We start from the raw sequence: 21,324 nt of genomic DNA, 5'->3' as shown, positions 1-21,324 counted from the left end.
TATTATCCCTTTTTGTATCTTTGTCATTGTTTGTTACCTTATGTAACATTTTGTCAACTCATGTATTGAAGTCCTTCTGAGCATTGGTGTCAGTTCTTAATTTTAGTATGTTCCAGGATGGAACATACAAAAATACATCCTCTCTGTGGTTTTACCATTTTGTTCTTCTTAAGGTGTAGGTGGCTCTTCATTAATACCACATAAAAAGAAATCTGAGTCAATATCGCACTGGGGTAACTCTTGCTCAATTTCACTTGGTTCCTGCACTTCTGTTGCATAAGGATGTAATCAATTTGGAACAGTTTTGTATCTCCTGGTTTAGCCAAGTATATCTTCTTCTCTTTGGCTGCTTGAACAAGATGTCTGGATACAATGAGATCATGACTTCTGCAAAACTCTATTAGTCTGGTTCCCTTGGTGTTTCTTCTACATAATCCAAAATTACCAATAATATTGTCTTTCTTGCCTTCTCCAATAATTCTGTTTCAGTCTCCCATAATGATCATATTTTCATTAACTGGGATTTTCATTATAACTTCTTCAATTTGCTCATATACCGTATTTTACTGACTATAAGACGCACTTTTTTCTTCAAAAAATGCCTCCAAAATTCAGGTGCGTCTTATAGTCCGTAGCGTCTTATAGGTATTTTTTTTTTAAAAATTGCTTAAAAATTCAGGTGCGTCTTATAGTCCGTAAAATACGGTACTTCTTCCATGTCTTCATCCTTGTAGCTTGTGGTTGGCATATAGACTTGTATCAATGTCAAATTTCTGGTTTCTGCTTGTATCTTAGCTAAAATAATCCTTTCATTGTATCTCCAACTTCCCTCAACTAACTTCCCAAACTCCCTGTTAAAGATGAATCCCACTCCTGCTTGTCCATTCTTCAATGCTGAATAAATAATTCTGTAGTCATTGTTCCAAAAATCCCTTCCATCTGGCCATCTGACCTTGCTTAATCCCAGAATGTCAATCATCCCTCTCTCCATCTCCTTCAAGTTTTCCAAGTTTTCCAACTTTCCCAGTTGAAGTGAATGTACAGTACATTCCAAGTGCCAATCCTGCAGGGGTTTCTCTTGTTGACAGCCTGAGAGGCCCTGCTATTATTTCCTCTCCTGCGGGGACCGGTTCTCTGCAAAGCAACAGTGCCGTGTTCTCAATTCCTTATGCTTTCTCTGAGCACTATGATGTTTGTAATTCAAGGAATAGAGTAAAGTGGTGGGTTCCTCTTTCCTTCCACCTCTTTAAAATATTTTTCTATTGACTATATCCTTTTTTTTAAAAAAAAAAAAAAAGTTAAAGATTATCAAATGAACATTGATGAATCACATAAAACAATTTTGGGAATTTTCCAGCCACAAATAATTCTCTTAAAACTTATTCTTCAATATTTTGAGATATGTTAATATTCTACTTTGCTACTTTCTATTCCATAATAAACTGTTATAAATCTTGCTCGACAAATTTAGATCATCCCATTAATGTATCTTGCTAAACAATATTATACATTTGTATATATTTTTATAAATCAAATTAAATGGTATTCCATTACAAAATGCTATATTATTTATGAATCATCTTACCTTTTTTGAAATAGATGGATTTGTAAAAATTGATTTTGTTGCTGTATTTTCTGAATCAAGTGATTCGAATGGAGATGTTTTTCTATAAAAATAAGTTAAAAATATAAATTTGTTGTAACAACAAATGACAACAGCAAAATATTTATTGAGAAGTATTAATAAAAATATGAATTAACTTTTTAATTAATATAATCTTAAATACAAATCTGATTTTTCATCAGTATCTATCAAAAATGTACATAGGAATCCAGGAAGTAACGACCTATTGTGCATTCCCACTGCGCAGATTGATGTTGGGCTTCCATCCAAGGTCGAACATCCTCAACATCTTTTCTGTGTTGTGTGTGCTAATTGAAACAAGTTATTATTGTACATTCTGTGATTGTTAACAATGAACTGTGTGATACAAAAGTCCCAATGACTATGAGGTTAGAAACGTTATTCAATTTTTGAATGCTCAGAAGTTGAAACCCACAGAAATTTACCATCAACTAACGGAAATGTATAATGATACAGTAATGAATGAAAGAAATGTGAGAAAGTGGTGTGAAATGTTCAACAATGGACAAACAAATGCACATGATGAAACTCAACCCGGATGTCTGTCACTCACCACAGATGATTTGATGAATCAAGTGAAGAACAAAATTGTGCAAGACAGATGCATAACCCTGGATGAGTTACATGTTTCTTTTCAAAATATTTCTCATTCTTTGCTAGGTGAAATTGTGTCCAAACATCTTGGCTATAGCAAAATTTGTGCATGATGGGTTCCTCAGCAATTGAGCGACCAGCACAGAACACAAAGAATGGTGTAGCACTGACATTTTTGACATGGTATTACACAGATGGACATGCCTTTCTTGATCAAATTGTTACTGGTGATGAGACATGAGTGTCTCAAGTCACCCCAGAGACCAAGTGCCAATCACTTGAGTAGCATCATCCCTCATCACCCAAAAAACTGCAAAAATTCAAACAAACTCTGTCAACATGAAAACTCATGGTAACAGTTTTTTGGGATTGTAAGGGCATTTTCTTGGTGGATTTCATGCCAAAAGGCACTACAATCAATGCAGATCGATATTGTGACACACTAAGTACACTATAGCGAGCAATCCAAAATCATAGGTGTGGAATGCTTTCTCACGGTATTGTGCTTCTTTGTGACAATGCCTGCCCTCACACTGCTGCTGCAAGCACAGGCTTGCTGGATTGATTTGGATGGGAAATTTGTGATCATCCCCCCTACAGTCCAGACCTTGCTCCTTGCGATTTTCACCTTTTCACAAAGCTCAAAGAGTCCCTGGACAGGAAACGTTTTGGAAGTGATGACATGGTAAAAAATGCAGTGAACAACTGGCTTAATGGACTGGTGGCAGCAGACTGCAACACAGGAATTCTAAAGCTCGTGGACAGATATGACAAATGCTTTTAAATAACGATGGTGATTATGTAGAGAAATAAAGTAAGTTTCAACTTTTTTAAGTGACATGTTTTTGTTAATAAAATATATTTCTTTAATTTATTAAAGCCAAACGGTTGTTTCTTCCTGGATGACCCTCATATACTACATATGCAATATGAATATATAATCTTCACAGGAAACTAAAGTAATAATTGCGTTTTTAGGATTACTTCATTTTTCTTAGTTATATATAGATTTTTTAAATTGACCCTGAAACATTTAAAAACAATTTATTCTGGTAATATAAAAGATAATGCTGGAAATATACCTTTTCAAATTTTTACTAATTATTAATGAATTTGAAGTTATTGATAAAACAGTTGTTAAACAATTTTATCAATAACTTCAGAATCCAACTTTATAATAAAAATTATCCAAGTACTAAAACGGTCTTTCAAAAACTGGACTTTTTTCAAATTTATAAAATATTTTACAAATAAAAATTTTATCTGATGTAGATATTACTGCATAATATAGATTAATTAATGTAAAGTATGATACAATACTTTTCTTTTTCTGTAACGCCAAAAAGATCATCTTCAGAATCATCTAAAAATAAACTATTTGCTTTTATTTTTTCTTGTTTTGGTTTCTCCACAGGTTCTTCTTCCATAGATACTTGTTTTTCTATAATTTGTGGCTTGTCAAATATTTCCTGTACAAGAAAATTTATTAATGAAATAATTAATCTAATAAGTATTCACTTATTGAATATTGTTAAATAAGCTAATTTAAAACACAATTATCATTAATAATTCACCCAATTTAAATATAATTTATATTAGAGAAACTGTAAATAAAACTTGTTTTAATACTTTTTCTTTAAATAAATCACTTTTTTCTGGTGATGCAGATACTGGAGAAGGATCTGAAAATAATCTCTCTTCACTCTCATCGTCAAAGAGTGATATTGTTTTAGTTCTTTCTGTTTTTGTATCTATAAAAATAAATAGAGTTAGCATTTATGACATAGATAAAAATATATTAATATTTAATACAATAGAGTCTTGTTTTACTTGAGAGCTGCATATCCTCAGGTACTGCATAATGCAAACTTTCATATAAATTTATGCTCCACCCCAAGTGGACCTAGATGATTGCTAGACACTTACGTAACCATTTACAATTAACAGAAAAACATTAAAAATGTGTTTAAAGCATTTTATTTACAAGAACAGTAATAAATAAAATTTTAGTTCTACTGTTTCTGAATATACAATCAACAAACACTCTTCTACTAGTTGGAGAATGAGTGGGTATCAACAAATTTTCTGTTGATAACTTTTTTATGGAAGAACTATTTGCAGGTGATTCACATCTACCTATTCTCTAGTACAATAGGGCTTCTCCCAATAGCCATCTCTCTCAATGGCTTCTTTCAATTTTGTTCTGAAAGGCAATTGAGCATTTTTAAGGTCTACCAACTTTAACTGATGGGGTTTTTGGATTACTGATGAGTATAGTGTCAGTCTGCATCATGGCAATCTCAATGGCTGTTATAAAACTCTTAACCTACCAATGGTCATATGTTCAAGTTTATTCTTTTTTCAGATGGAAAATTTGTCAAGAAAGCCATCAATCAGCCTTAAGTAACAAATTAGTTGGTTAGAATCACATTTTGTTCTCATCATGAAATAATAGTAAAATAAAAACAAAACTGGTACTAAAAATTAGTAGATAGTATTGTGTCAATATTGTTAAAACAAATTTATTGAAAAAAAATAATGCAAAAATGTCTTAATACATAATTAGCAAACAAAGCAGGAATTCAATTGTGGTGAGCAACAGATTAATGGTTAAGAAAAACTAAATTGTTAGATGGCATGCAAGTGCCAACATGTTTGTCACTTGCCTTCCATTAGATTTAACATTGTATTTTTGCTATCACAACACCTGAACCATTGCACCTTTCTCAAACCTTTCTTTGGCAGCATTATTTACAACACAAGCTTTAATTTGATATCTGAATAGTATTTTTAGCCCCAACCGTTTACCTAAAACTAAGTTGGACAAACTAAAACCCCTCTTTCAATTAATATGTAGTTAATTATTGCTCTAAAAATCTTTTTTTTTTTCTGTGGAAATTCACAATTAATTCCCTATCAGCTTTACAATTACCATTACTGATTGATTCAACAGATTTCAGACTCCACATACTTGCACAGTATACATATTTACATTTGTTCATTATTAACTTGTTCAAAAACTGACACATTTTAAATTTAAAATCTTATGATTCATTTTTAAGAATCAGATAATAGCTAATTATATATAAAACCAAGCCTGACACAGTAATAATCATACAATACTGATAAAGTTTTATTTGGGCTATAATATAGCTAATTATTTATAAAGATATGTAATTTGGACTAAACAAAGCCATCATTTTATATTAAGTTTAATAATTACAAAATAAATAAAAGTTACTAACACTATATGCTGCACTTGGATTTGTATATATATGCTGGATTAACCAATAAACAAATAAGACAAATGTCTAGGACCTGTAATTTGGAGGGCCTGGCTTCAGTACAGAATCTTTGTTTTAAAACAATTAAAAAAATTATTGATATTTAAGAAATTCAATAGGACAAGAATGGCTAAGGTCTTTAGCAATGCTTGCTATAGAAAAAGATACTCTCAAACAGCTAGACTGCAAAGATATTGATCAATTTTCTAAAATGAAAATCTGAAAATTGAAAATTTATATTTTTTTAAAGACTGATTAATGACTAATTATATATATTTTTATATATTTTTCATTATACCATAAACTCATATTATATAATTATTATTGTATTAATGTTTGTATTCTCTATTATTAATAAAAATTTCAAGTGAAATTATTTAAGATTTCTTTAGAAGCAACTTATTTAAATAGGGTCCCAATTGAAAGTTTGTCTAGGACCCACTAGAGGCTTAATGTGGCACTGGTGTGTGTGTGTGTGTGGTGGTGTGTGTGTGTGTGTGTGTGTGTGGTGTGTGTATACACAATATACACATACATCTTGACAAGAGAAAAGTTTAAGTTTGCTGAATGCCATAGGCACATGTCTCCACTCAGCAAAATGTGTGACCTTTTATCTTCTAAATTAATTTGTCTGGAAGCAAAGGTTAGATGGATGTCCATGTAGCTGAATTGGAAATGCATCTGCACAGAAAGCAAACATTTTATGTTCAAGTCCCGCTGTAGATTGATCCTTTCTTCCAAAATAATTCTAAATTTTTTATTTATTTCTAATTATTAAATCTAACAAATGGCAGATTAACCACCTACCTTTAGTCCAAATTATCTATCTTTATAAGTAATTAGCCATATTAGAACTCGAAAATCTAGCAATATTGTATGATTGTCATCTGATAATAGCAGACAAAGTGAATTAAGACTAATTTGTTCACTAAATATCTTACATGAAACATCTTAATTTTTTTTTTCTTTTCGAAAAACTGTACAAGTATTTTTTTTCTATCAACATTACTAATAATTTTGTTATTTCATTTTATAAAAAACATATAAAAAATTTATTATACTTGAAATAAAACAATCGTAAAAATAATGTAAATTTTAAGCATAATCTTACTCTTTCTTTGTTTTTCTAAAATTTTCTTTGGAGAAAATAAATCATCATCATCCTCAGATTGAAACAATCCTCCCAAATCACGAGCAATCAGGTTTTGTTTAGCTTTAAAATCATCCACTTTTTTCTCTTTTACTTGAGGTTTTTCTGCAAAAACGTTAATAATAATAAAAAGATTTTACAAACATAAACATCCAAACCCAATAGTTATATATTAAAGCCAAACAATTGCTGAATTATATGGGGGGGACTCTGAAAGTTTTGCAATACAGGAATACTATAAGGCCTGAAACAAATATTTTTTATTTATGTTCAAAGCACTCTCCTCTGGCCAAAATGCACTCTTGTAGTTGCTCCTTCCAAAGACCAAAAGTATGATGCCACTCATTTTCTGGAATGCTATCGAAATACTCTGTTAAGGAAGCTTCAATTTCATCCTTTGTGTTAAATTTGTAACTCATCAAATGTTTTTTTAAATTAAAAAATAGCCAGAAGTCACACAACACCATATCTGGTGAATATGGTTGATGTTGAATGATTCTTATAGCTTGAAGAAAATCAACAGCCTTCTTAGCAGTGTGTGATGAAGGATTATCATGATGCAAAATTTGACTTCAAATTTTCAGTAATTCCAGGACTCGAGAAAGATAAACTGAAGTGTACCAATTAGCCGTTAGTCTTCTGTTCAAGCTTAATTGCTTTTGCCAGACCAGTACTATTGACAAAAACAGCAAATATGACTTTTTTTTATTGCTCTTTGCCTTTTCACAGTTGTTGGAACTGGATCATCTTTATGGATCCATACCAGATTTTCTTGACATGTGAGACAGTCATAAAATGGCATGTACAGTCAAGATCATTTCAAAGTTCACATAGCCTGTTTTTTGAACTGAGTTTATCATCTTCTTATCAATATGTAAAAATTAAATTAAGTCTTAAAGGTAAAATTAAGGTTAAGTTTTTATTAAATACATCAAAAAATTTTGAAAAAAATATTATGTATGTTTTACAAATTGTAAATTTGTGTTGTATGGTAAAACCGTTTCAAAGTTGACATGAAATAAAACATTCAGATACTAATAAACACCTACTAAAACACCGGATTGTAAATAATTCTTCATCCAAAAACCACCGGTTATTAGGTTTTTGGATGAAGAATTAAAACATTCAGTGTGTGTCAAATCAAAACTTTGTTGGATGACCTTTGACCTGAATTACATGAAGAAGTCGACTTTGTATACTGTTAATTAATTTACAAATGATATCCTGCCCAATTTCTGACCAAAACTTAAATAATTCTTCTTTGTACAACGATAAAGATTTTCTATGGCTAAGAGGAATACAGCAGACTAATTTGTCCCACAGATTTTCTATTAAATTTAAGTCTGGTGACTGCAGTGGTCATTCAAGAACTTTGATATCAGTTTCATTGAAATATTTTCTGAGAAGCAATACTGTATGTTTGGGATCATTGTCTTGTTGAAAAACTAAATCCCCATTTTCCTTGCTGATGCCATTAAATTGTCTTTAAGTATCTGTTTGTAATCTACTGCTTTCATGCGATTGTGAATTTGAACAATATTGCCCATTTCAAACCCCAAAAATCACCACCAAACCATTATAAAAGGCAAGTGTTTTATTGTTCCCACAGTTTTATTTTTATCAAATGCTTGATTTTTATTTCTCCAAACAAATTTCCTTCTTTTAGCATGCTGCAACTCTTGTTTTAACTCATCACTCCAAATAACATGCTTCCAAAACTCTAGGGACTTGTCCACAAATTTTTTGGCAAAAGCTAATCTTTTCTTCTGATTAACTGCTGAAACCATAGGTTTTATTATGAACCACTCTTCCATCAAAACTTTTTTATTTATGCTTCTCTTAATAGTTGAAACACTGGCTTCAAGCACAAGCTCTTCTTTTATTTCTTTAGCTGTTATAAAAGAGTTTTTGGTGGTTTCATGGAAAATTGTGGCATTTTCTCTTGATGTTGTGACCTTAGGCCAGTGTCCCTCTGGTAAATTTCTCACTGTATTGTTATTTAAATATCTGACCACAATTTTTTCAACTCCTTGTGATATTTGATGCTTTTTTGCAATAATAGAAGGAGAATCACCATTTTTTCTGCTCATGTACAATCTGTACTCCTCCTTCAAGACTCAATTCTCTCTTCTTTAACATACTTCTTATTGATACTAAAAAACTATTTAATTGACAACTCTGGAATTAAATTTTGTGTTATAACCAATTTGAAATTAATTTCTTACTATATTTACAATGTTTTCTTTGTTGTCAACTTTCAATTGATACAATATTTCACTTGTCGCTCTTCAATTGTTTATTGTGAAACAAACTAATCAGTTATCTATTATTTTATGCCAATTAACAAGACTATAGTAATATGCAGAGTAGGTAACAGATTAGAAATGCATTTTTTTTCCTTAAAATGTTAAAGAAAAACAATTTTTTCAGTTGTCAACTTTGAAATGATCTTGACTGTATGCCTCACACCTGTGACAATCTTGGAAATAATCTGGTGTCCAGCTTGGTTCATCATTTTCAGTTTACTTACTGGTAGAGATTCTGACATGCTCTGACTTTTCAAAATCTTTCAACTCATTGAGATACTACTATTTTTTTTTAACCGTAACTTCTTATGAAGAATGTCTGCAACTGCAGAAGGTCCAATCCATAGTCTCTCCTGTATAATTTCATAGGTACATCTTTGGTTTTCTGCATTTTTAGGAGTCACTGCTGTTCAGGGTTGCCCTTCACGTGGTTCATCACAAAAGTATGACACTGCTGAAATTTTTTTGTACTATCTGAACACAACAGTAAAGAATATCCTCAAAAGCCAATTTCAATCATTTATAACAGTAATTTTTGTGATAGACTAAATGATATAGTAAATCATTGTACAAAGTGCTTCTCTAGAAAGTTCCATTGTTACTATTAGAAAGGGAATCTGTCTCAATTAGATTAAGAGAGATCGATGAAATTTGTTTATGCATAATGTGTCATATGAAGTTTATTATTCAAAAAATAAACACTTAAATTCATCACAGATGATTTTCTTGTATTGAAAAATTTTCAGAGTAACCCTCATATCATGCTATATTACTACTACTATTATTAATTAAATGCTATGTAATTTAGTACGAGAGGAAGGTATTAGGTACCATCTCTTGCTAAATTTAATAATTATACTGAAATTAATATTTTAATAATTAATTTAGAAGATTCTGGAAGAAAAGAATTGGCCTGAAGTGGGACTTAAACCCACAACTCCATAAGTGAGTATATGAGTGAGGTATATCTAAATTAATAAGTTCTGGAAGCAAAGATCAATGAAAGTCCTGGTAGTGTAACTGGCAACATAACAGCAAAGTAAGTTGAAGTTGTGGGTTTGAGTCCTGCTTTGAGCTGATTATTTCCTTCCAAAACCTTCTAAATTAATTATTAAAATTTTAATTTAATTATAATTATTAACTTTAGTGAGAGATGGAACAAAATACCTACCTCTAGTGCCAAGTTACTTAGCATTTAATCAATAATAGTAGTAGTAATATAGCCCAATTTAATTTGGCAATCATTTGGCTTTAACAAAAGATTTAATTCTGGAAATTCTATTTTTTTTAATAAGGTAAATTAAAGTTACTGCAGTGCTTTTAGATCTTACCTTCAGATACATTCTTACTTTCTTCAGGATTAAATTTTGGCTTTTCTTCTTCAACAGCTATGCCACCAAAAGGATCCTATAAAATATTAAATCCTATAAGTTGAACTTTACATAATGAAGAAAATATGGTTAATGTTACCTATGGTAGCGAAGATGGTGACAGGGAAATTCTAGACTGTGATGGGGAAATTATTTTTCCCTACATTCTTAGACGGCAATGGGGAATTTTTTTTCTACCCTACATCGACATGGGCACACGTTTCCTGTAACCTCAAAACGGAAATGTGAGATTATCGGAAGAGTTTGAATCTCCTCCGATAATCTCAAACGAGGATTTCATTATCAAGTAATAAAATCCGTAGAGGGCGCTTTGACGTAATTGATTGGCAATTATGCAAATTTTTTTTCCCTGAAAGTAGAGTAGGCGTGTTGTCGTGCGAAAAAAAATTATTTTGACATTTGGATACTTTTGGAATTTTTCTATTATAAGGTAATTAATAATAATAATAATAATTTTCCTTGTGAATTTAAGCGATTGAAATTTATTTATTGGAAAATTGGCCAAGCTATTTTTGCAATTTTTGGATAGCTATTTCACAAGTTAGTCATGTCAAATTGCGATTTAAAATTGAACGAATTTTGGAAATAGTGTACTGGGTGACGTTTTTATCAGTTAATCGAAGCAGAGTCTTCTGAACTAGGATTAGACAAAAGAATTGATGGCAGACTGAAATTTTCCATAAAACTGGGCCTCCAACACACTGAGGAAGTTCGCCAGAAATGTGGCCAAACATGCAAATAGAGTTATCACAGCGACCGGAAATCATGCGTGATGCGTTGCCGAAAATGCTGGCGGAATAGTTCGGCTTTCGAAGGAACGTTCAAAGGGAAATGTGGCGATATGTCATGGGCGAATATTTTGACATTCATATGGCATTATATTGGTTTAGAGTGCACGACGAGTAATTCTGCAATTTCCTTGGGTATTTCTAAAAAGGCAGCCATACAGACTGGTCGAACCACATATGTTTCATTATGTCAGTGTCCTCACATAATCTGACATCGTTTAAAATAGGAGGTGTTGGCAAAAAGGTGGAAATAGATGAAACAGTGATATGTAAACTTAAATACAAGTGGGAAAAAAAGTGTTAAAACAAAAGGGGAAAAAGAAAAGAGCCTCATCACGAACCGGAGAGTCAAGTTCAGTCGACGGGAAACGTGGAAAAAGGGAAAATGCTCAGTAACAAAGTAAGTTACCCCCCTTTTTTGTATTTTTTAGTATTATTATTATTATTATTTTTTTTGTGATGGAGACTGGAAACGCGGCCACATCGACTGTAGGTAGAAATAATCTCCCTGTCGTCGTCTAAATGTATGGTAGAAAAAAATTCTCCGTCACCATCTAGAATGTAGGGCAGAAAAAAATTCCCTGTCGCCGTCTAGAATGTAGGGTAAAAAAAATTTCCCCATTGCCGTCTTCGCTACCATAGGTAACATTAACTGAAAATATAAATAATGTTTCAATCTAATATGCAATTTAGCAGTTTGCAATTATGATATAATCTCAAACATTCCATTTCTTTCTGTTAGTAGATCACTGTACATTTATTTTATTTATTACACATATAGTAGAAAATGTCAAGTGACAATAGATTTCTACCCCTAATACCAAAAAATCTTTTTAAAAAATATATACTTTAAAAATAAACAAATTTTACTTAAAGTTATTTTTATATTAATTTGTATAATAATATATGTTAAATAACAAACATATGCACACAGAAATGTAAAGTTCAATTTTTTGTGACAAAGATCCTGACTTTTCTGAAATTCTTGTTTTTTTTTTGCAATAAAGTTGTGACATTTCATTTGTCGCTTTTTTCTTTCCTTAAGCAAATGTTGGTAGCAGAAGATCGTATCCAAACCACCTCATTTTTTTTTTGCATTCCTTTCAAAATCTGGATCATTTGCTACAATTTGATCAACGATTTTGGTTATCGTTACCAAACTTTTACTGAGGAAATCTGTAGAGAAATTTTTTGGGTTCTTTGTTTTCAGAATTTCTATTTACCAGTTCTACATGAATTCCTTGTTCTGCCAGTGTTTGAAGGTCATTGTTGGTAATGCTCTCACCAGAAACCTGCAGTAACTCCTCAATATCCTGCTCGTCTACATCTCCTAGTCCTGCTGTATCAATTAGGTTGAGTTTGGTCAACCTAACGATACAGCAATAGGCTCTTCTCATTGAGAATTCTTAGATACCTTCAGCCATAACTTTTTTCACACTCCGTTCATGCATTTATCAGTTAATTCTTGCCAAGCGAAGGTGATATTTCCTATGGCATCCACAATGTTATATTTTTTTCCAAAATTGCACCAAAAAAACATAGATTTAAAGAAAGTACACCTTTTTCTGATTGGTTCAAGCAGACCGCATTATATTGAATCAGCTTTGAGCAAGGCAGCATTAAGTGGGGTCTTACTGTAAATATATAAAAACTAACATATATGTGTGTATGTAACATATAAAAGATAAAATACACACATAAAAGTAAAAAGAATAAAATGATATAATGTTAAAACAACAATTATTAAATTATAGATTATATAAAAAATGATGACAAACACGCTTATATTGTTCAAAATTAAAATGAAGGTGATATTCTACCATGGACATAAGATCTGCTCACCAATTAAAAAAAAAGTTGTGTGTTATAGATAAACAATGGAAGAGAGTGAATAAACATGATGTGTTCCTTCTTGTTTGGTGGAAACTTTTAATTTTAGCCAGTATTTATTTACTATTCCATTGTAAAATCTAAAACCTAAGATGCTATCAAAGTATTTAATTCTTTCCTTTAAAGGGAAAAGACCAAGTCAGACTCTAGCAATGTCAAAGTTATGAGTAATATCAGTAACAAGCAGATTATTAAATTTGTTTCATAAAAAGTAAACTTTCATAATTTCTTTATTTACTTTGTTAAGTAGGGAAAAAGCAGCAATAGACCAAATTGGTAAACAGTAATCTATTATAGGTTAAAAGTTTATAAAGATAGCTCTAATTTTAGAAGAGAATGAATGACAGAATTGCTATAGTATTCCCCAATGAATTGAGAAGGATTTTACAATCTTATCAACATAAAGTTTAAAAGTCAGTCTATTGTCAAAAACATATAATTATGAGTGAAATAAAACAAAATTGCCTAACATGCACTAGATGCAAAAATACAAAATGGCTACCAAATGACAAAATGTTTTTGTTCTCACTTTTTTTTAATCAATTATTATTAATTAAATGCATAACAATAATATCCACATAACTTTGTTTCTAGAAATTTGGAGAAATAAATCTGCATTTGAAAATCAATAAAAAAAAAATTCAGTTTAACCCTAATACTTTCGGGATTTCCAGCTCATCTTCAGAGTATCAACACAGTAATAGGGTTGTCGGGTGTTATTTTCTGTAAGCTTTATGTTTTTTTATACATTTTACAGCTTATGTTTTTCATTTGCTTGTAAGATTATTTCTTCCTTCTTCCTCTCTCTCATATCCATGCACATTATTTTAAGATTTTATTTTAAAACTCTCAGAACATTATAATTACATTGTAATCACAACTAGAATAGTCTAGCTTTGACAATGCTGTTGATATATATTAAAATTGCAAGAATTTATTAACCTTGATGAGCTGTAAGAGAAATTTTGTGAGTATAGGGGTGTTTTATTGGTGTTTATATTATCAAGGAAGTGATTGATAACTGGCTGTATTTTTTTTCTGAAATTTCTAAGGAAAGTGTTCCAAACATAAATAAAGCCATAGGGTTTTTTTACTAAGTATTATCCCAGTCTCTAATATCTTTGGAGGGAGCCATCCAGAGCTGATTAAAGTGGAACTACAGATTATACACAATTGTCCTTTCACTTGTAAGCAATTTTACCAATTTGCAGAGTTGAAGTACATAATCTTTTTATTTATGCTCCCTACTAAAAATGCTCTTAGCATTGCTATTGAACACGTCAATATGCTCAAATTTATATAACTAAGAATGATTAGCAATGTATTTCTGAGTGTCTTTGACTCATGCATAAGCAAAGAATGTAAACCATATTTAGTCAATTCTTTTGTCATTGTTAATTGAAAGCAATCCATATTATAAGTATGGTTTCTTTATAATCCAGGTAACACTAGTTATCTCTGCTGGTACCAATGTAAGCATTTATAATGAAATTAATATGTTCTTTCTAATGTGATAAAATTTCATGTTTTTTAATTAGAACAATTAGTGTGTCCACTTATATGAATAGAATTCATTATTACACATTACATTTGTCAATTTTCTTTTTCAGAAAATAATATAATAATAATATGCAAGATTAATTTATGTAAATTACTTTTGAAATTAAATTTTCTTATTGAAGAAAATGCTTCTTTCTATTAATGAAAAATAACAAATGGAATCTATGCAATTTAACTGAATAAAATGTTAACATATTTAAAATAAATATTTTAACTTCAAAATAATTTGACATTTTGTGATCGGCTGAAATGAAAATACCATCAAATAATAATAATAATAATAATAATAATTTATTTTAATGATGACACTTTGTAAAATTCTGTCATAAAAATAAAAAGTAAAATATAGATATAATATAAATAAATTTCTTAATTTTTTTTTTATTTGTTATAAAACAGTACCTCAAAAGTGTCACTATCAAACAGATTACTTTTGCTAGGAGTAGAGGGTTTTCTATATGATACATCTTCACTTTTATTCACACTAAACATATCATCTGGAATAATTTACATAAAAATTTTAGTGTGATTTGTATTAAATTATATATTTAATACTTTTAAAATAATTTATGTACATTTAAATTTAATTATTTACTAATATATTTATAACATTACAACATATTTAAAGAAAACCTACTTCTAGAAACAAATTTATCACATCTTATGTTAACAAATCTTTTGTTCTGACCATAAGATATGCTATAATTTTTGTGCACAAGTATAATTATATTTAAAATATAATATAATTCAATAATTATATTATTATAACATTATCATTCAAAAGAGAATAAACAAAAGATTACAAAGAAATTCTAGCATATTACCATCATATCTGAATATGTAAAAATTGTGTAAAAAAAAACTATGCCTATGAAATGATAAAATACTTCAATACTATTGAGATATTTTTCCAAAGAAGCTTAATGTAATTTAAAGATACATGATAGCTTAGTCAAATATAATTGACAAATGTATTTACTAATGATAATAGCATCAATTATTAAATAAAAATTATAAATATCTTTGTTATATTAGTATGTACTTTGAGAAAATACAAGTTAAACAGACATATATTATCATTGGAAGGAAAAATGGTGCTCTCAGTTGGTGCAAAAGAAATGAGTGAATTTTAATTGCATCCTATCAAGTGACTATATAAAATGATAAGGTTTGGCCTAATATATATAATAATTTACATAACTATGAATTATAGGAAAAGCTTGCTTTACAAAAAAATTTGAAAGAAGAGAGACAAGAAGCTATGATGTCGAACTCACCAATCAGCCATCTTACTCATTCGACTATGCTTGCTCATAATTAGATTTTATGAACTCAATATATAATCAAAACAGAAAATTTTAAAAATTGACATCTTGCAAACCTTTTGAATTGGCAAAAGTTACTTTACTGTGTATTAGTCAGATAAGTGTTATAATACAGTAAGACCTTGCTTAACGCGGGGGATGCGTTCCTAGATGACGGAGCGCTAAACGAAACAGCGTTAAACAGGGTCATCTTAACATGTAAATAAGGGGGATACGTGAAACAGAACAGAGAATAAGAAAATTTATCAGTTTTTTTTTGTTTTATTTTGTAACATTTATTGTTAAATACTTTTTTATTACATTAATTATAGACTTATTTATTGCTAATATCGAAATTTATTCATAAAACATTCATGAAAATAAAAAAAAGTTTGAGTAAAGAAGTTATGTTTGTGATGAGGAAGGTTCTTCCTCATTTGACATCTTTTGTTTCTTTGTGAAGAAGTCATCTAACGTCGTTTGCCTTTTCCTGTTTCGTTCAGCAAGCAGTTGTCGATAGCAAGACATCGCATCCATGACACTTCGTCTTGCCTTTGAACTTCTATCAAAATTGAAATCATTTTGTATAAACTGATCCATAATTTCCGTTATAGTGGCTAAACTTTTTTTTAGAAAATCTGTTGAAAGTTCCTTTTGTTCCTCATCTTCAGAAACGCTAATTTTGTCATCTTCATGCACCTGTTGTTCTACTAATTCTTTTAGATCGTCGTTGGAAAAACTTTCTCCAGTTGTAACTTGCAATAATTCTTCAATATTCTGCGCATTTATATTATCCAACCCTGTTTCATTAGCTAGCTTGACAATTTCGTCGACATCAACAATGGATTCTCTTGTGTCAACATCCTTGCTTAGCTCCGGCCATACATTCTTCCATACTCCTTTCAAACATTTCTCGGTCACCTCATTCCAGGAAAGATTGATGTTGTCTACAGCATCCATGATATTCTAGTTTTTCCAAAAATCTCTAATGGATTGTTTATCTGCTCCATCTGTTTTATCAATTAGTTGTTGGAATGTCTGCCGCAGATAATAAGCTTTAAAATTTGATATTACGCCTTGATCCCAACACTGCGTGCAATCTCGGGGAATTTCAATACTACCGCGTAATACCGAAACAGCGTTAAGCAGGGTCTTACTGTACTTTGGAAAATGTGTGGGTTCTGCAGAGCTCTAAAGCTCTGCAATTGAAATTCTAGGGATCTGTAAATCTTTTAAAACATTTTAAAATTAATGAATGAAATGCATTATTTGTTTTTTATAACTATTTTTAAACAAGAAGTTATTTGAGTTAGCAGTACACTTCAACATAGTAATTGCTTTTTGGTCTTATGCATCATTCTTACAACTGTCATTGAATTTCATTGAACGATAAAAAAAAATACATATAAAGTGGTACCTCGTACTTTGAATGCTAAATTTGACAAAAGTTTGATCTGGCATTTGAATGATGCTTCAAAGTTTGAACTGTATGGCTGTAAAACAAGTGCTCAAAGTATAAATGCAATTTGTTGTGCATCCAAGTTGTATCTCACTCTTGAATTAAACTCGTATAGTATGTTTTCAGTGCTATTTTCCTGGTTCGTTTGGTTATACACTTCGTGTCTTATTCACTTGATTTTTAACAATTTCTTCTTTTAAAATAGTTTGTCAACAGCTTTCTTTTAGTTCAAAATTTCCTGATTGAAACTTCTTAAACCATATGTGAGGATCCGGATGCAATTTTGTGTAAAATTAAGAAAAATCTTAAGCCTATTTCTCTGTTGTGATTGTAAAGAAAACATTGCACAGGAAACAGATTGAATATCACCCATACTATCAACAACTGACAGAGAAATATTACATCAGAGTCTAAACAAATAAAAATTATAAATATCTTTGTTATATTAGTATGTACTTTGAGAAAATACAAGTTAAACAGACATATATTATCATTGGAAGGAAAAATGGTGCTCTCAGTTGGTGCAAAAGAAATGAGTGAATTTTAATTGCATCCTACAGTGTTAAAGGAAGAGAAAGTTGATTGTCGACGTTTGAATAGACAAAAGCATACAAGTCTCAAACCAAATATGGACCATGACAGCTGCAGGCGGACAATGTCATAACATCAGCAATGGTAACCCTTCATCTCACACCTGCAGATTCATCATTCAAACAGTCAATCACCTGACTCTTTTTCCCAGGCTAAATCAATAAAAGGGAGACGAAAACTCAATTTGTGGTGGAGCAGTCTAAACAGCCATATACCAGCAACAGCCGCCCAGTTTCCAGTAGCTATTCCCAGAACAGCAATCACAAGACGGACCCCACGAATGAAGGAGAAGACTTCTGTCCATCATATCCGGAACAGCCTAAAGCAGACTTTCCCAGAGAAGATGGCTCTCCTTATATGAGAAAGGAATACATTGATTACAGCTCAACCTCCACAAAAAGACAGAAAACCACATCTCTGAAGTTTTTCTGTAAACTGTCTCTTAGGAGCGAATAGTAAACAGTATGCAGAGTATAAATATTTTGTCATGTTGCCTTATATGTAAATTCCATATTTCTGCATATTCTTAGATTTAGATGTTCTTATTAAACTTATATTTTTATTTGTTAACCTGACTACATGTCTATTCATCAGTAACTGAGACACCTACCGACTTACTCGTGACCTCCCCACTCCACTACTTGCCCTCCTAAGCCATCCAATGACCCCAGGATCGGGTTCCACCAACTCATGCCGATTAAGTGGTCATTAGGGAACCCCCTGGCCCTCCCAGCTTGTCTCACACATAATTGACATGTTTGAAGTTTAGGAGCATCTTTCCCATACACATTATCAGTTTTTTGTATTGTTTGTACAGCATTATAACCTTTCCAAAATGCATAATATACCTGATATGCTTTTTTATACTGTTGGCCATTAAAATTGCTACACCATGAAGGCAGCATGCAACAAATGCGAAATTTGCATGAAAGATACAACATGCTCAGTGAAAGGTACATGATGCTCACTGTAACTCAAGATTACCTGTCAATTTAATCATGTCTTCTTCCCATTATACTGTATGTGTACAATAAACATTATTCTGCTATTCGCTTTCCTTCCTAGTGTATCAATTTTAATGGCCAGCAGTGTATTTGAAGACATTTCAATTTGATTTTATTCAAACAAAATGTAAAGTAAAAAGTTTGACATTAAAATAGCAAATTTTAAATAAATGTTAATTAGCAAATGATAAATAAGCTAATTAACTAACTGTTAATTAGCTTACTTATTAATTTACAATAAATCACTGTTCAGCCAAATTAATTATAGCAGATTCTCTACTGATATTGGTTATTTATTTATTTTTTTTAACTCTTTCAGCCTGGTGAGCACTAAAAAGATCTCTTTAAGCAGGGTTCAACCAGGACTACAATGGGGCAGTGAGGAATGGGGCCCAACATATCCGAACAAACCACCCCCAAAAAATTCCTGGGAATTTTTTGACCTGTCCAGATTTGATCCTGGGTCCTCCAGAGCGGTAGGCTGCCACCTTGACCACTCAGCCATCCGGCAGTCAATGATATTGGTTCATTAAAAAAAACTTCAAAAGCATATCTAATGTAAGTAGAAATGAACTTTATTTTCAATATCTTCATGAGATTGACTAATAAATGTGTGTAAAAAAGAAAATTCCAATTACTCTATAAAACATGGAATCTTTCCAACAGTACAACCAGACATAGCCTCTCTAGTTCTTTTTAAAGCTATCTTGTCACACATGGATTATAGTCACTTCAATATAATAAGAGAAAATACTAACATCAATCTGTTATAAAAATATCATTGCCTTATAAAATTATTATTAAAAAAATAATAATAAATAAAAATGAAAAAGTAAAGCAAATCTCAAGGGAGACAATTGTTCCTTGGCCTCCCTTTGGTTACTCTTGATATCTTAAATTTTCATTAAAAAATTTAGCTAAGCCATTTGAGAAATTTATTGCTTAAAATCAATATTTTTAATACAAGTATGCTCAAAAGCAAAATAAAATATAAATTTTAAAAATCTATGCAATTAATATACCTACCTTCAAACAAATCTCTAGTTGAATCTTCTATCTCAACACTATTTTTAGAGATAGAGCGAATGCTGTTTTTGGAAATAGATTGAATATCATCATTAACTTTTCCTTCTTTTACAAATTCATCTGTTTCAGTACTAGCAGACAAATATTCTCCTTCATCTCTAAAGAGATCTGAAGAAGCACTGTCACTATCTGAATATCTTGGTATTTTTGGCATTCCTTCAAAAATACTTTTAGGTGGCGATGACTTTTCATTTGGAACTGAAGGATTTTTAATTTCTTCATTATCATCTCTCTAAAATTAATTTTTAATTCGTTTATTATCGTTATTTTCAAATCTAAAAAACTGATTAAAAACAGAATTTATAAAACAAGTTGAAAGTTTTAAAATTAATTTCAGAAACTTTAATTTAATTTTAAAATTTGAAAAAATATATATACAATTAAAACAATGAAATTTTTAAAAACTACTTAAACTGATATTTATGTTATGATAAGAATTTTTATTTTATGTAATTAGTTACCAAAGAAATTTGTGTGTTATCATCAAAATTTGAATATTGTGAAGTTTTATTTCAAGTTGTTAGTTTTATTGTTATTATAGTAGTTGAACCTCATCTGATATTGCAATTCTGCAAAAATTTCTAAATATGCTTATTGAAAAATTGTTTTATCATAATAAATTTCAATATTGTTATCCTTCCAATCAAATATAGATAAACAAAGAAAAACACAATTATACTTTAACAAATTTCCTAAAATTTAAAATTTTCATTAAGCACAATTAAAACTTTTAACATTCAGTAACAAATTTTAATGTAAACATCAATGAACATTTTTCATCTTAAACAAGATCTGCATCAGGTAAGTAATGATGATAATAATTGAAATTGAAACACTGAGAACACAAGTTTTCAAAACTTTTTAAAATAATTAGAACAGAAATAAATTTTGTTTTATATCGTTATACAACTATATTATCAGTGGTCTTTTTAAGAATTATAAAATTAAAACAGATATAAAAATATAAGACGCAAAATTTTACAAAATAATAACAGTTAATTTATGTCGGTATTTCCTGGTTTTTCATAAAAGCATTGCTATGCATATGAGACACCTTTTCCATCTTTAAAGTTAATACTAGTGATGTGACGAATAGTATATTTGGCCTCAACCGAATACCGAATATTCGGCCAGGAGCGTTGCCGAATGGCCGAATATTCGGCCAAACTATTCGGCTTGATTAACGCACATATAAAAATTAGCGCGCAAACCTCATTATGCAAGGATCGCGCACCGTGCTATCTATTGGCCCTCTGTCACTACGATTTTTTC

General features: G+C 30.6%; 1 protein-coding gene across 3 annotated transcripts in view; it reads right to left on the bottom strand.

Annotated features, from left to right (window-relative positions):
- Positions 1-21,324, bottom strand: part of LOC136972403 (WASH complex subunit 2-like) — a 48,953-nt gene that overhangs the window by 6,943 nt on the left and 20,686 nt on the right. For 2 of the 3 annotated variants that reach the window (XM_067266995.1, XM_067266992.1), the window contains exons 9-15: positions 19,993-20,284; positions 15,011-15,105; positions 10,311-10,386; positions 6,635-6,784; positions 3,869-3,990; positions 3,560-3,708; positions 1,586-1,667 (exon numbers count right to left, since the gene is read on the bottom strand). In XM_067266995.1, the coding sequence (XP_067123096.1) occupies positions 1,586-1,667; positions 3,560-3,708; positions 3,869-3,990; positions 6,635-6,784; positions 10,311-10,386; positions 15,011-15,105; positions 19,993-20,284 (966 nt within the window). The remainder of the gene's footprint in view (positions 1-1,585; positions 1,668-3,559; positions 3,709-3,868; positions 3,991-6,634; positions 6,785-10,310; positions 10,387-15,010; positions 15,106-19,992; positions 20,285-21,324) is intronic. The other variant, XM_067266993.1, reaches the window with a different exon arrangement.

The sequence above is a fragment of the Centruroides vittatus genome, unplaced genomic scaffold (genome assembly GCF_030686945.1).
Source record: "Centruroides vittatus isolate TY-2023 unplaced genomic scaffold, ASM3068694v2 contig_290, whole genome shotgun sequence".
In the NCBI taxonomy this organism is placed as follows: Eukaryota; Metazoa; Arthropoda; class Arachnida; order Scorpiones; family Buthidae; genus Centruroides; species Centruroides vittatus.
The sequence above is the reverse complement of the archived record's forward strand: the minus strand, read 5'-3'. Positions and strand labels throughout refer to the sequence as shown.